Source organism: Nansenia antarctica (assembly GCF_963989245.1).
Source record: "Nansenia antarctica genome assembly, chromosome: 14".
Lineage (NCBI taxonomy): Eukaryota > Metazoa > Chordata > Actinopteri > Argentiniformes > Microstomatidae > Nansenia > Nansenia antarctica.
Genome location: NC_137684.1, coordinates 29,488,740 through 29,505,887, shown reverse-complemented (window position 1 = coordinate 29,505,887; position 17,148 = coordinate 29,488,740). Strand labels below are relative to the sequence as shown.

Here is a 17,148-nt window from a genome sequence, read left to right as displayed (position 1 = left end):
GAGGACAGACATCACTCAGGATAAACCTAAGTCTGTCTGTCACTGTCCACAGACACTGGTCACACGCATGCACACAAACACATGCTCCAGTGTTTTTGGTGTTAAAAAAAGAGCCACTTGTAATACCTACTGGACTGGAAGATACAATGAGATACAACGATGTTCATTTGGTCCCAGTAAATGCACTGTTACTGAAGTGGTCCTTGATAGCGACAATTCAAGCATTTCATTTATAGTATAGGGATTATACTCTAAAGACAAAATAGATCAGCCATCATATCAGCTCAAATTAGCTATTTTGTGATAAGCAACATGGAGTAACAGGTGAGGAAGTTTTGACATGAAACTCACACAACAACATGATGTCAGCGTTGTGATAACTGACTGGGTTTTCCAGGATGTTCAGGAGTTTACATGTATAAGCAATTAAATGCAACTACAGAGTCCTAGAAACTACTAGAATGTTATAAATAGTAGCTAGTGAGTCTATCTTTGGTCTGTCAGGAGGAATAACACTCAGAGATGCGTGTGAAGTCCTTGGATGTGGGAAGTTTCCTCGAGCTAATCGTCCCATACTTAAACACAATCTCTCCCGTGTCATCACCTCTCTGTCTGTTTGTCTGGCTGGCTGTCTGTCTCTCTCTCTCACGTTCAGTAGCAAGGACTCTACACATGCTTTCTCTGTTTTGGATTAACTAGATACAGGTTGTAAAATTCACCATGATAACATGATCTTCCTCTCTCCTTATCACACATAGCCATGGTTTTAGAACAGTGTGCTGCTGCATTGGCTTTTTCTAAATGATCTGTATGCCTACCCAGCTCTGTGATTGAATTTGGGATGAAGTCTTTCTTTCAAGGGCCTGTCTTTCTGTGTCCTGTTGATGTTGTTGTACACCTGTTGTCTGTTACGTGTTTTTATTTTCACTTGTTTGCTGAAAACCTGCTGTGGCTTTCACTCTTATTGTATTATGTTTTATTGTGTTTCTTCCTTGTTATGTAAAGCACTTTGTGACCCTTGGTCTGGGAAAGGTGCTGTATAAACACATTTTACTTACTTACTTACTTACTTTCTTTTCTCTATCTTTCTCTCTCCTCTCTCAGCCACCATGTCCTACAGTGCCAACATGCAGAAACACGTGGAGGTGAGAATGCACGAGAACCATTTAGAGCCCATGGTGGACCCTCCAGAACCAGCATGTTGCGGGATTTGTGGTAAAATCGCGAGGAACATGGTCCTGTTCCTCACTGTCCTCGGTAAGTCATTTACATTTTACATTTTTGGCATTTAGCAGACGCCTTATTCCAAAGCGACTTACAATCAATACATTTGACTAAGCAACTGAATCATCAATCCACCAGTCGTAGCAGGAAGAGTAATCCAGCTCAGGCCCGGGGCCATTGGCAGTCTCTGTGAGAGAAGGAAACTTTTTTGTTTGTTTGTTTTTAGAACAGAGAAACAGAGGGGGGCAGTAGATGGGTAGTGACTCTGCAGTTCTGACAGCCGCAGAGTCACTACCCATCTTAAGTCCAGTAGGCAACCCTACTGAAAGGAATATACTTGCAATGCCATGTCATTATTTGTACCTACAATAAAAAAAAACATGTCTTCTAGTAATTATGTTCATAGATTAAGCCGTTAGCCCATCACAATAGCCTATTTAGAATGAGAATAGGTACATGATGTACATAATAATACATTAGACTTATATAGCTTATATACTATTATCTAGACACTCAAAGACGCTTTACAAACAGAGAAGATCGAGTAGTAGTAATACAAATAAACAAAAAATAAATAGAAGAAAGTATAGGGGCCTAATGAAGGTAGTGCTGGGGACACATGGGAAGCAGAGGGGGAGAGGGTTAACTGGTGAAGGCGAGCTTGAAGAGGTGGGTTTTGAGGGCTTAATGATGACATAATGCACAGAGAAGTGGCAGTCAAAGCACTACACTTTGATGTGTAAAACCGCCTCTGAATACAGGGACAGGTGGACATGTTTCTGCAAAACACAAAGGTGGAGAGGTTTTCAAACGTGTTGTGTGCAGGGTGTTAACCCCGGCTGACATGTGCAGACATAGAAATAGCTGAGTACATGTGAACTAAGGTTTTTTTTTAAAGGCTATTATAAGCACTAAAAGATTAGCAAGTAAAGGTCTTTCATTACAACTTGAATCTGAGGGTGAAGCGATTGCATCACAATCAAACGGATAGCATGATCTGGACATTCTAACATAACACGTAACGTTCTAACATAACACGTAACATTCTAACATAACACGTAACATTCTAACATAACACGTAACATTCTAACATAACATAGAAAGCTCCATAGGAGACTGTAAATACTGTATAGCTATTTAAATCTCCTAACCTGCGCAGTTTTACACACTGTCTCTATTTCTGGTATGGTGGGGAAAGCAGTAGTTAATTAATGAATAATTAAGAATACTTTGAATTAATTCATATAGGTAATGAATCATATGTAATGATATGGTGGGAGCACATTTAACAGGCAAATATTACTATTTTCATATCGGGTTTGAAGCGCTGGACATTTGTTTGGGTGTCTCCAGTGATGTTCCAAGTTACCAATGTTTTTTTAACCTTTATTTATACAGGTAAAAACACATTGAGCCCCAAGGGCTCATTTTCAAGTGTGACCTGTTCACAGGCATACAACAACAACATCCACCACAAACAAATACAATACAAAACCTGGCCTACATAGTCTAAAACTAAACTAAAACTAGTCTAAAACAGTCTAAGATAGTCTAAAACTAAACTAAAACTACAAAACCTAAAACTAGACAGCTAAAGAGCTAGGGATAGGGAGGGGTCAGCAATGGGCAAAAGGGAGGGTCAACTCAATTGCAAGAACATAAATCATAGACTCGCACTGTATGTCTCTCAGCAAGAGCTTGAGACTGTATGTATCGGCTGCTGTAAATAAAAGTGAAACATTGGCCACATTGGCTAATATCGCTTGACATGTTTGTATGATAGAAAACACACATGAATCCAGGAATATAAACATGTGCGAGTATGTATGTATCGTGTTTTTATGGTTATACACATAAATATGGAGCAAAAGAGAGAATAAATTCACACAAAGACAGTGTGCAGCATTGTACAATTAAACATTTAGATCCTAATTCATTAACACTAGGAACGGAACAGCCGTGCCTTTTTTACCTCCTAAAAGAGCCGCCTCTTTACAATGGTCAAGCTGCTATTTACACACAACGACCACTAGTTGGCCGCTTGTAAATTAGCCTGCTTCCTACACCAGAATAGTGTCGCAAATAACAAAATAGCTTTATATTAGCTTATCCTGATGTGATTTTCGAAAATACAAGGATACTGGGTGGTACTGGGTGGTAGAACGCACATATCTAGGAAAAGTCATGAAAGGAGGGTTCTGAAATTTTACCGAGTGCAAAGATATAACATTTTTCTATACCTCATGGCTGTTCTAGTGTTAAGGGTTAGCACCATGAACACATTGTTTTTCGGGGGGGTTGTGTTTTACCACGTTTTGAAAACTCTAACTGGTCCAAAACACTCAACGGATCATCAGTGCCTGAGACTTGTGGATAAGAAGTATTTCATTTACGTCATCCTTAGACCTGCTCTGTGTACTGGCTGTGTGTGACCGTTGGTGTCTCTGTGTCCTGGCTGTGTGTGACTGTTGGTGTGTCTCTGTGTCCTGGCTGTGTGTGACTGTTGGTGTCTCTGTGTGTGCTGGCTGTGTGTGACTGTTGGTGTCTCTGTGTCCTGGCTGTGTGTGACTGTTGGTGTCTCTGTGTCCTGGCTGTGTGTGACTGTTGGTGTCTCTGTGTCCTGGCTGTGTGTGACTGTTGGTGTCTCTGTGTCCTGGCTGTGTGTGACTGTTCAGCTCTCCCTCTAGTTAGCTGAATGGTGAATCTTCTGCTTGCTCCGGCAGTACGGGTGAAATGATGAGACTGACACAATTCGGTTTGATTTCCTTCTTCCTCTATTAAACAGATTGTAAAACTGAACACAACACATTGATATTAGTACATGTAAATAATTAACAGTGAACAAACTAACAGAAAAGATTTAACAAACTACACAATCATACAGAACTCAACTTACCAACTCCCATCTCTCTGTACAACTGATCTCCCGTCTCCCCTGTCTCTCAGATCACACTCATTAAGCCCGCCCCCATTTCTATCTAACCAATCACTCCACTCATGCATACTTTTAACCAATCACAATCAACAAATAAAATAACCCCCAAATGAACCCTCCCATGGATTAGCCAAACACCTCCCACTTGGTCCATTGGTCCTTTATAACTAAATGGACCACAACTTTCCCTCTCTTCAATACAGTCATTTTTACTGCTCCTCCACGGGAAGCAGCACGACCACCCGCCTGACGTCTCGGTCGAGCGTTGGGAAGAGATCGCGGCCTTCGCTCCTTCTTCGTCCTGAAGCCCCCACTCCTAGAGCAGGCTGGCTTAGGCAAGCCCTCACTCTTACGTCCCGAACCAGCCCCTTTTCGTCTGGCCTCGCTTCCACAACCCGCCCCAGGCGGAATTGCCCCCTTAGGGCATTTTGGTCAGCCAACCAGACCACGTCTCCCACGGCCACATTTCGGGCTTCTCTGTGCCACTTGGTGCGGATGAAAAGTCCGGGCCCAGCCAGTTGACTCCACTGTCGCCAAAACCGTCCCACCTCTTCCTGGACGCCGAGGCTAACTCCGCTTCTTGTCTCCCTCAGGCGAGTAGCCTCCCACTTTGCGTCTTCTGGAGCCCTCCTGCAAAACAACCACTGCCTAACAGCTCGCCGGACCCACCCAACTACCCGAATGAGCCTGCCTATTTCACTGAAGCATTCTGGCTCAATCAGGTCCATGAGAGCAGCGCCCCAAAGCCTCTCCCTCTCATGCTCGAGGTCCCTGGAACTCCCAACCGGTGTGGATGTCCCCTTTGCATTTGCTTCCTCCTCAATGGCGCATTTCGGGTCCAGCCCCTTCCTCGCCTGAGCGCGTGTTACAGTTGCAGTGAACGCTTTCCGTTGCAGCATGCTCACGCTGTCTCGAGCACTTACAGCCACTCCCCTGGATGTTTCCTCGCTCAGCTGATCAGCCAGCACCAACACCTCTGACTCTGGCTCCACATTGGCCCTCGTTTCTGCAGGCTGGCCCTCTTTGCTCCTCCCACTTTGACCCGACTGGATCCGTGGTTCCGGAGCGAAACCTCCAGCGTTGAGCGTCCTCTCGATTCCCTCCGTGATGCTCCTCAGCTCTCTCCTGTCGCCATGAGACGCTAGAATGTCGTCTACATAGGTGTCCTCCTCAAGCGCTCTCCGCTCTTCTTTTAGGTGGGCGACCTCTGGCAGCCTTGCCGTCTTCCTCATGGCCAGCTGGGCGATGCATCCGGCTGGCTTGTCCCCGATGTTGACGCGGGTAATTGCGTAGGTTTTGATCTTCTTTTCCTCTGCGAGAGTCATCTCTTTCCCGCCCGGCTGACAATTTCCGCAGCGACACCCTCCGCACTTTGGCTCGCACGCGGCGCTGATGCTATCCCAGCTCCACCACTCGAGGACCTCTTTGCTGCTTGCAGCTGTTCTCCCGGTCTTTTCATGACCTTGCGGCTTCTGGTCTCCATCCTCTTCTTTTGCGCTGGGCGTCTTGCAGGGGATCTCCTCAAATCTTACTGCCTCCGTTTTCAGAGAACGTGCAAAGTGCGTCTGGGAGTTGTGTGCGGATCTTTCCCAACTTTCAAACAGGTCTGGGTGCGTTCCTCCCACGGTCTTCCCCAGAGGCCCGTCCCACAGCACTAAGTCTCCCGTCCCTCTTCTCCACCGTGGAGCGAGTCGTCCCTCTCGGTGGCTGATCAAGAGCTCGATTTCCTTAGGTCGGACCAGCTCTTTCTTCTCGACCCCAGGGAAGAACTTACAGAGTCGCTCTGGACTGATGACCTTGTCTGCACGAGCGATTGTGTCGAGCCCGTAGCATACCATCTCGTGGGGACTCCATCTGTTGTTGCTCCACGCCCTGACCTTTAGCAGGTATTTGTTAGTCTTGACCCTGACCTTCATTCCACCGACCCCCTGCACAGTCAGTGTTACTTGCCTCCGCTCCAGTTGGAGCCGATCGGCGGCCCGGTTGGTGATATAATTTGTGTCGGAGGCGAGGTCTATGAGGGTTCCCAGGGCATTTCCTGCTTCTGTTTTGACTATCAATGTCATCATTAGTACTGGATGTTCCTCTGGCCCATTCTCCGCGAAGAGACCCCCGCCTTCTGCGCCCGTGTTCAGCGTCATCGAAGCCTTACTGGTGAATGCGTCCTTCATCCTCCTTTCCTGTTCAGGGTTGAGTCCCAAAGAGTCCAGGACTTCCCGTTGCTTATCAGAGAACCCTGGCCCTGTCTTCTTTCCCTCACTCCACTCGGGACACAGAAGGTAGTGATGACTTGCCCTTCCTTCATTCTGCTTGCACACTCTGCACAGGTACCGGTTACTACACTCCCCGTCGGCGCCGTGCATGCCCAAACATTTCTGACAGGCTTTGCTTTGCCTTGCTATGGCTCGTTTCTCTGCCAGACTGAAACTCTTGAACTTTTGGCAGAAGAATATTTTGCCACCGTGCTGATCGCTTCCACAGATGTCACACTCTTCTCTTCTTTCCGAGTTCCTGCCCGTGACTCTGGTTTCACCTCGATGTTCCTCCTCTTCTTCATCTACCGGTGAGTCTCTCTCCATGGCCCTCGTGAATGCCCTCTTCTCCCATCTGACTGGCCTCTACGGTGTTCCCCAGAGGTCTCCGTGGGGCCTCGGATTCGAGCCATCCCCTCGAGGATTACTTCCTGCCTTTTTAGAAACAGAAGAAGAGCATCGAACCGCTTGTCTGGGGCGACTTGGTTTACGGGTTCGGTTACAAAGGTAATCCAGCCTTCCTGCACGCGGTCTGGCAGTTTGCTCTCGATGGCTTTAAGTACAAGTGGGTTCTTCATAGCGCCCACTTCTCCTAAGTCTGTCAGGTCCATGAGGGCTCTTTCCACTGCCTGAATAAGGTCGATCGCTTTCCTCGGCTGGTTTCCTTTTACCGCTGGTATTCTTTCCAATTCCTCAATAATTTGCAGCGCGATGGTTGCCTTGTCTCCAAACCGATTCTCCAAGGCTTTGAATACGTCCTCCGCTGAGCGGTAGCTCCAGAGTTTTAGCTCCTCGAAAACCCTTCGGTCTATGCTCTCGAGGAGGTGGAGTTTCTTCACCTCTGGTGATCCCGATGGGTCTCCCTGCTGCTGCAGGCTTTCCCAATCTTTCCGCCAGCGATGAAAATCTCTCATACACCCGCTGAACACGGGCAGCCTTGTTGGAGGGAGTTTGATCTTGGAGATGGCTCCAGTGCGGTTGCCTCCATACGTGGCGCTCTCCAGCCCTGCCTCCCGGGCTTGTTCCCATGCTTCCCGCTGAGCCTCCAGTAGTTTGGCGCGCTCTTGAGCGGCTATTTCTGCTGCCTTCAACTCAATCACGGCCGCCTTCTGCCTTGCCTCAGCGATCTCTTCTTCGGCCCCCAATTTCACCTTCGCTGTCTCCTTCTCAAACTCGGCCACGCTATCAGCTGACTTCAGTCTTGCCTCAGCGGCTTTCCTTTCCAGCTTGGCAATAGCTTCTTTATTTTCTCTATTTGTCGCTCGATCTTTGGCCTCTTCTTCGGCGAGAACGTCGGCCCTTTTCCTCTCATCTTCGGCGAGAGCGTCGGCCCTTTTCCTCTCATCTTCGGCGAGAGCGTCAGCCCTTTTCCTCTCATCTTCGGCGAGAGCGTCGGCCCTTTCTCTATTTGTCGCTCGATCTTTGGCCTCTTCTTCGGCGAGAACGTCGGCCCTTTTCCTCTCATCTTCGGCGAGAGCGTCGGTGGCCATTTGCTTTGCTGCGGCGGCCTTGTCGGCCATTTTGTCAGTATTCTCCTTCTCAACTCTTCCAAATTCAGTCACAAACGTTTCCCAAAGTTCATCCCTTTTGTCCTCCAGCTCCTCTAGTGACTTTCTCGTGTTGCACGCCTCAACTACAGGGATCCACTCCCCCCAGCTTGATAGCAGACGTCGCGCTTTGATGATGAGGTTCTCTGTGAGTGTGCTTCGTTCTTTACAAACGTCGTGGGTTGCCTCTTCTAGACTGATCCTCTTCGCGCCTTCGTGACTCCTTTCTGCTCGTCTAATTGTGGATGAAAGTTCGATTCCCGCGAACCTTGTCCACATGTTGGCCTTTAAGACGTGACCGACCTGTTCAACCTTCTGAGCTCTCTCCTCAGCGGCATTGGTGATGTCTTGAAGAAGCTGACTGTTACCTGTCTCAGGTTCCTGACTTGCTTTGGCCTGCAAACCTTCCTCATAATTGTCGTCTGCAGAGTTTAGGTCTTTCGCGTTTGACAGGAGCGCTATCCACTCGCGTTTCATGTCATCTTCGCCCATCAATGCCACTGACCTGATGATGTGGCGATATCCTCTCTCAAAAGTGACTGCCAACTTTTCCCTTTCGGTCTTTAGTGCCTCCATTCTGCCTGTGACTCAGAAATAACTTGTGTGTACCTGTTTCGTCTTTCTATCTTATATCTTCAGCCCTCTCTGACTCCCTGAGCTGATTTGCGCTGGTCCCTGCACTTCCTTAACTAGTCTTCGGCAGAGGAACCAGGTTCACCGTGGGGTCATCCCAGGGATACTGCTAAAAATAAAATAATAAAGTGGGAGAGGATTTTCCTCCCCCCGACGACTTAATACCCAGGTACACACAAACCTATTTTAATGCAAACAGTCAATAGAGTCACAGAGAAGAGTGCTGGGTGTGGGTAGCTCTCTGGGTAGCTGCTATTAGCTCGCAATTCCTTTCTTGGTGGGTCTTGTAGGTTAGCCTAGCTGGCTGTGGATTCTTGCAGTTGGGTTAACCAGTTGAAGCTAGCCGTGGATTGTTTCACTCCTTGCCTGCCTAGCAATCAACAAATCAACAATCAACAAATAAAATAACCCCCAAATGAACCCTCCCATGGATTAGCCAAACAGTGACTGTTGGTGTCTCTCTGTGTTCAGGCGTTATCGCGGGAACCACCATTGGGATCCTCCTGAGGTACGCTTCGCCGCTCCCCCCCGACCTCATCATGATCATTGCCTTCCCAGGAGACATCCTGATGAGGATGCTGAAGATGCTGATCCTGCCTCTCGTCATCTCCAGTCTGATCACAGGTGTGTGAGACACATTTACATTTACATTTTTGGCATTTAGCAGACGCCTTATTCCAAAGCGACTTACAATCAATACATTTGACTAAGCAAGTGAATCATCAATCCACCAGTCGTAGCAGGAAGAGTAATCCAGCTCAGGCCCGGGGCCATTGGCAGTCTCTGTGATAGAAGGAAAACCCTTCTTCTATCACCTTCTTCTAAACCTAGACTTTTTTTTATTTTTATATATATATATATATATATATATATATATATATATATAGACACTGGAGAAACAGAGAAACAGTACAAGGGGGGCTAATAGAAGTTTTTAGGGGACACAGTAAAGGGGAAAAGCGGGTGTCTTCAGGAGACGCAGTGCCATCCTGCATGCTGCAATGGACAGATGTGAAATAATTAACCAATATCACACTCGAGGTTGTGCTGTTATACTGAATATCAGCACGGCTGTGATTGGGTCGTAGGTACGAGGCCGCAGGCCCGAGTACCAAAGACAATCACAGCCGTGCTGATATTCAGTATAACAACACGACCTCGAGTGTGATATTGCTATTATACAACAGTTCTACAGCGCCATTTATTAGTTAACAGTAATAAGCGACAGCAGATTATGATTTGTTCGTTTATTTAATCGTTTATTTTGGCTCCGCCAACAAAAAATAGTTCCGCAACTGAACTTCAAAGGGACTGTTGCCTAGTAACCCGAACACAAAAATCCGCTAGCTAGCTACTTTGTATTAACGGTAATTTCGGAGTGATACATATAGTTAAGAGTCCCAGTGCTGTTATACTGTATATCGACACTCATTGAATGCCTCTTTGTCCAATCAAATGACTTAGTCGGAACTAACTATTGTATAATGCTCTTTGAACCATGCTCTCTAATCTAGTGATTACTGAACTAACTGTCACCTCTCCCCCTAACCGCTAACAGGACTGGCAGGTTTGGATGCCAAGTCCAGTGGTCGTCTGGGCACCAGAGCCATGGTGTACTACATGAGCACCACCATCATAGCTGCTGTGCTGGGCGTGATCCTGGTGCTGGCCATCCACCCGGGGAACCCCAAGCTCAAGGCCAACCTCGGCCCGGGCAAGAAGAACCAGGACGTCTCCAGTCTGGACGCCTTCTTGGATCTCATCCGAAATCTCTTCCCAGAAAATCTAGTGCAGGCCTGCTTCCAACAGGTAGGAGTCACTGACACACACACACACGCACGCACACACGCACACACGCACGCACGCACGCACGCACGCCCGCACACACTACACACGGAGCAGTCACACACACACTCACACACACACACACACACACACACACACACACAGACACACACATAGACACACACACACACACACACACATACAGTTACACACACACACACACACACACACGGAGCAGTCACACACACACACAGACAGACAGTTACACACACGCACACACACACACACACGCACACACACACACACAAACACACGGAGCAGTCACACACACACACACACACACACACACAGACACACACACACACACACGTCCACACTCACACAGACACACACAGACACACTCACACACGCACACACACACACACACACACTCACACAAACACACGGAGCAGTCACACACGCACACACACACACACACACACTCACACAAACACACGGAGCAGTCACACACACACACACACACACACACACGGAGCAGTCACACACACACACACACACACACACACGCACGTCCACACACACACACACACACATACACACACACACACAGACACACACACACGCACACTCACACACACACTCACACACACACTCACACACACACCCAGGCTCCATCCACTAACCTCCCACCTCTCTCCTCAGATTCAGACAGTGAGCACTAAGGTACCGGTGCCGACTAACAGGACGAGAGCCCCGCCACAGTTCATTGTGAAGAAGACCCTCCAGTTCAAGGGTGGGATGAACGTGCTAGGTTGGTATGATTATCATGAGTTAATTGTATGATTTGACAATTTCATACATACTTCTTTTAATCCAAAGCAATTTACAATCGGAGATGACAGGGACAGCCTCCCAAGGCTAATTTCACTCAAGGGAACACTAGTGGTGGTGTTCAAGGCAGGATTTGATCTCATGACCTTCCGATCACCAGTCCAACTCACTATCACCTTGACAACCCCTACACCACTACCCACTATTGTACAAAAAGTTGGTCCAGCGTAGTTGATTCAAAAAACAATTCCGGCTGCCCTTTAATCTTATTTCATGTTCTCAACTTTGACATTCTGTATTTTTGCATTTAGCAGACGCCTTATTCCAAAGCGACTTACAATCAATACGTTTGACTAAGCAAGTGAATCATCAATCCACCAGTCGTAGCAGGAAGAGTAATCCAGCTCAGGCCCGGGGCCATTGATAGAAGGAAAAACCTTCTTCTAAACCTAGGCTTTTTAAAAATATATATATATAGACACTGGAGAAACAGAGAAACAGTACAAGGGGGGCAATAGAAGTTTTAGGGGACACAGTAAAGGGGAAAGCGGGTGTCTTCAGGAGACGCAGTGCTGGGGGGCAGTAGAAGTCTCAGGAGGAGCAGTTAGTCTCTTAGTGACACACTTAAACGCTTAATTGTGTTTCCTTTCTCATGACAGGTTTGATAGGCTTCTTTGTGGCGTTTGGGATCATCATGGGGAAGATGGGAGACCAGGCTAGGCTGATGGTGGACTTCTTCAACGTCCTCAACGAGATCGTGATGAGGCTCGTCAGCATGATCATGTGGTAAGTGTCGTTGTAGAGGCTACTTATTATTCTTACATATAGTACTCTACTGTCCCATTCACAAAACTAACCTTGGCAATACCTACTTCCTCTCTTTCTCTCTCTCTCTCTCTCTCCCCCCCCCGAACATCTGAACCACCTCCTTTTACCCCAACCAATCCCCTAACCCTGACATATAACATAACATACAACATTATCAACACTCAAACACCACCCAAATCATCCCGTACCCCCGTCATTTCCCGTCTCAACCGACCCCAGGTACTCCCCCGTGGGTATAGCCTGTCTCATCTGTGGGAAGATCATCTCCATCGACGACCTGGAGGTGGTCGCTCGCCAGCTGGGATTGTACATGGTGACAGTCATCGTGGGTCTCATCATCCACGGCGCCATTTTCCTACCGTTAATATACTTTGTCATCGTCCAGAAGAACCCCTACACTTTCTTCATGGGCATCTTCCAGGCTTGGGTCACGGCTCTCGGGACGGCGTCCAGGTACAGGAAGAAACCTCCCTCATTTAAGCAATATCACACGAGAGGGATTGCTGTTATACTGAACATCAGCACGGCTGTGATTCGGTCGTAGGTACGAGGCCGCAGGCCTGCTGAATGATATTCAGTGTAACAGCACGACCTCGAGTGTGATATTGCTTTTATACAACAGTTCTACAGTGCCATTTATTAGTTAACAGTAATAAGTGACAACAGATTATGATTTGTTTGTTTATTTAATCATTTATTTTGGCTCCTTCAACAACTGGACTGTTGCCTAGTAACCTGAACACAAACATCCGCAGACTAGCTACTTTGTATTAACGGTCATTTCGGAGTGATACATATAGTTAAAAGTCCCAGTGCTGTTACACTGTATATCAGCACTCATGGAATGCCTCTTGTCCAATCAAATTACTTGGTCGGAACTAACTGTTGTATAAAGCACTTTAAACACTTTATATCAGTTGCTCTTATAGTGTATGTGTGCAATTATCCTGGTTATTACTGCGCTGTATCAACATGCGGTCACATATTCCTTTCGTAATTGCATTTCAATCATCAATTACAAAGCAAAACCCCACAAAATGTTGTTATTAAGGTAATTACAGTGTAACCTTCACAGGTCACAGTGATTTAAAGTGCAACCACACCCCCATTCATAGGAAGTTTATGTGACTCATAATTTTTTTTCTTCTTTTCTTGTCTGCTTGGATTTTTTAAACGGTTTCTCTCACTCTTGTTTCTGAGCAGTCAAAGTCAAACCTCTGTTTCTGAGCAGTCAAAGTCAAACCTCGGGTAGTCCTCCTCGTCTTTCAAACCAAACATACGTATTCAAAGTATACAGTTTGGATTTTAGATATTCAATACCATCCCTTATGCAGTCCGCCAAACATTCCCAGTGTTCTCATCTTCTCATGACTTCCCCCTCCTCCTCCAGCGCTGGCACGCTGCCCGTCACGTTCCGGTGCCTAGAGGAGAACCTGAAGATCGACAAGCGAGTGACGCGGTTCGTCCTTCCCGTGGGGGCGACCATCAACATGGACGGCACGGCGCTCTACGAGGCTGTGGCGGCCATCTTCATCGCCCAGATGAATAACATCGTCCTTGACTGGGGCCAGATTGTCACTGTCAGGTAGGGCCTCTCTGACAGAAAGACTTCCAAGTTCCAAGCTAACGACACGTGACGATAGAATTACAAGGTTCTATCTCCATTTTGGTCAAAATAGAGTTTTTTTTTACATAATCTGATCCATTAGGTGTTTATTAATGCCTGTGTGGTGTTATTTTTAAAAAGTTGACATTTTTGAGTTAGTAATTAATAAAATACAAAGGTTCCATCTCACAAAACATAATGGAATGTAAAAACTTTGACGCTCAATATCTCTGAACTGCCCTAAACGGAGATAGAACCTTATCATTCTAAGCTCACGAACAGGCTCATAGTGCTGGAATACTCATTGATTATATTGATACTAATCATGAATAGTTGTATATTTGATTGTATGATTACATTCAAGACCAGAGTCAAGACACATTTGTTCAAACTCGCCTTCGTACAGCATGGCATGGGTCCTGACTAACACTATTCGGTTGTTAAGTCGTGATGTGTTTCCGGGTCCAAGGTTGGCTGAGGCACTCTCTTCGAAATGCCGCAGTAATAATAATAATTCATTATATTTGTATAGCGCTTTTCCGAGGCTCAAAGACGACAAATATGGGGAAAACGGGAAAGTGCTGCGTCCCTTGTTGTATGAATAGATCCCAGTCTAAAAAACTATTGAACTGTCATTCTACCGCTTTAGTACACTGGTACTCTGGTGCGGGGAATGTTTTATTTGGACCCGGAAATTGCTAAACGTCACGCGTGACGTCAGACTTAACAACCAAATTCCCCATAGCTACCTTTTTGTTTGTTGTGCTTTTTTGATTTTGTTTATCGTCCTGCTTCCCTTCTTTTTTTCCTGTACAGTGTCCTTGAGTTTGAGAAAGACACTTTTAAATATAATGTGTTATTATTATTATTATTATGATTATTCCTGTAGCCTGACAGCTACTTTGGCCAGTGTGGGAGCGGCCAGTATCCCCAGTGCTGGACTGGTAACTATGCTTCTGATCCTCACGGCTGTTGGGTTACCAACCGAAGACATCAGTCTGTTGGTGGCTGTGGATTGGCTACTGTGAGTACCATCAATGAAGACACACACGCACGCACGCATGCCCGCACACACACACACACACACACACACACACACACACACACACACACACACACTGTCTGTAAGTACTCTGGTCTGTTTTTCCGTCAGTTACAGTAGTGCTGAGCCAACAACCAGTTATGCTACACACAGGATGTTATTCACACTAAATGATGATGAGAGTGGATTGTCAGATAAAGTATCACTACTGTAAAACAGACAGTATCCAGCTCATGGGTACAAGAAGCACCACCTTCACCATATTGAGCGGCTACCAGCAGATACTGAGCAATACTTAATGCCCTGTTTGGCCCTTCTCTTAGATAGACCATTAGATAACAAACTTATGAACATGGCGCAGGCCCACACACACACACACACACACACACACACATACACACACACACTGTCTGTACGTACTCTGCTCTGTGTTTCCCCCATGAGAAGTTATCTTGTGGCTCTCTCTCTGTGTCTCAAACACACACACACACACACACACACACACACACACACACACACACACACACACACACACACACACACACACACACACTGTCTGTAAGTACTCTGCTCTGTGAGAAGTTATCTTGTGGCTCTCTCTTCTCTCTGTGTCTCTTCCGGCTCTTTCCGACCACGCAGGGACCGGTTCCGTACGTCCGTCAACGTGGTGGGTGACTCCTACGGCGCAGGTATCGTGTATCACCTGTCCAAGGACGAGCTGGACCTGTTCGACGCCCAGCAGGCTCATGTTGATGAGTTTGAACTAACGAGAACACAATCCTTCTATGAGAACAACACCAACCAGCACAACCAGTGTGTTTATACCAACACACAACGCCAACACAACTCTGTCCACCTAGATGAATGCAAGGTATATAGAGACTTTAGGGATCTAGAGACGTGTATGTAGAGAGACTTCCCAAGATGCCCTGTGTTTTTTCTTGTCTGTATATAGTATTTTGACATTGATCTGAATATATATGTTTATATATTGTGGAGAAAACAATGTTACATGGTGAAAAAAGCTATATTTATATTTTATTTATAGCTTTGTTTATTCACCTGAAAAAGCAGTTTTTGTGATACATGTATTTTGTCAAAAATGATCACGATATATTTTTATCTTCACCACACTTTTCTTTTTTCCATTTGAAAACATTCTTTTGAAAGCACTTTTTCTCACTTTATACTTTTGAGGTGTTGCCTGAGGTGTTTAAAACATCTTTATCTTTACGCAACTTTTCTTGAGCTATGATGTCTTGTATCAAGCATTGATTTGTATTAAGCTGTTACATGTCTTATATGAACATGGGTATGTTTTTTTTTTCTTGATTGGACGATGTACTTGTGGCAGCCCTGACAAAATTATTCTCTAAAGTGTTCGGGTTACTTTTTGGCTGAGTATTTTTGTGGCCAGCGATATACATAAAGACTGCTATTTCATCATGTTTTATCCAAAGATAACCATATCATCAAATGCCTATCAAAAACCCCTTACCTGCTTACAGTAGCTCGCTATCGTTAACATAATATTACCTCAACAAATAGTCCTTGCTTATTCATTTTCATCAAGTTGCTCTATGATGTGCAAAAGCACACATGATTATTTTAATCTATAATGATAATTCCAATCAGCTAGCTTATCAACCGTAATTCTGTTGGGCAGAGAATCCATAAGATACATGGCCGATTTTGAAAACAAAACTGACTCATCGATGTTTGGATATTTTCCTGTCAGCACCAATCAGAACTCTATCATACACACATACATCTATGCTGCAGTATTCTGAGAGTATTCTGAGAGTATTCACGTCTTTCTATTTGGCGATTTGGGATTTGCAGTAAATTCAACCCGATATCCGATGGCCTGCAAGTATTGACACCTTGGTTTCTCTGCTCCAAACCCCTTTGACAGTTGACAGTTAGTCTGCATATACGTAACTGTGCCTTGGTCTTACAGCTAGATGTTCCTTCCTGGTAATTGCTTTCAGGTAACCACAGGAACCAGTAATGGCTCCTTGGGCAGACATGGCTCCCCCGCAGAGTTCTCTCTTGTTGAGGAGGAACCATGGAAACGCGAGTAAAGCCGATCATCCAGATGCTGTTCCGCCTTATCCTGAGTTCCACACGTTTTCAACCTCCCGCCGAAAAACAAAAACCAAAGAAACCCAAAAAAAGTCTAACGTAACAGAGCTGTATATAATACTCAGCTCCGTTAATATCGAACTATGGTCAGTGGTCACAGACGACCTATTTCCCATTGTTGTCTGATCACGGTCAGTTCATTCAGTTGACTGTGGGAGGAAGCTAACTTATCTACCACATAACGTGTGTCTACCACAACAGGTTAACAGATAACCTCTCCTCCTGTATTAGCTCTAACAGTTGTCCTATTTAGACCTTCGACCTGTATCACATTGACTGAGGTGGTGCTTGTTCTTATAGATCTATATTCATGTGGCTGC

The 17,148-nt window shown here is 45.9% G+C and overlaps 1 protein-coding gene across 1 annotated transcript; it reads left to right on the top strand.

The window, feature by feature from the left end:
- Window positions 1-1,127: 1,127 nt before the first annotated feature.
- LOC308170039 (excitatory amino acid transporter 2-like) lies at window positions 1,128-15,593 on the top strand (the record flags this gene model as incomplete). The annotated part of the gene is made up of 9 exons (XM_080544770.1): window positions 1,128-1,257; window positions 9,063-9,215; window positions 10,150-10,400; window positions 11,079-11,187; window positions 11,867-11,993; window positions 12,255-12,488; window positions 13,426-13,620; window positions 14,531-14,665; window positions 15,323-15,593. The coding sequence occupies 9 exons, from the start codon at window positions 1,128-1,130 to the stop codon at window positions 15,591-15,593; spliced, it is 1,605 nt and encodes a 534-aa protein (XP_080400896.1).
- Window positions 15,594-17,148: the final 1,555 nt, after the last annotated feature.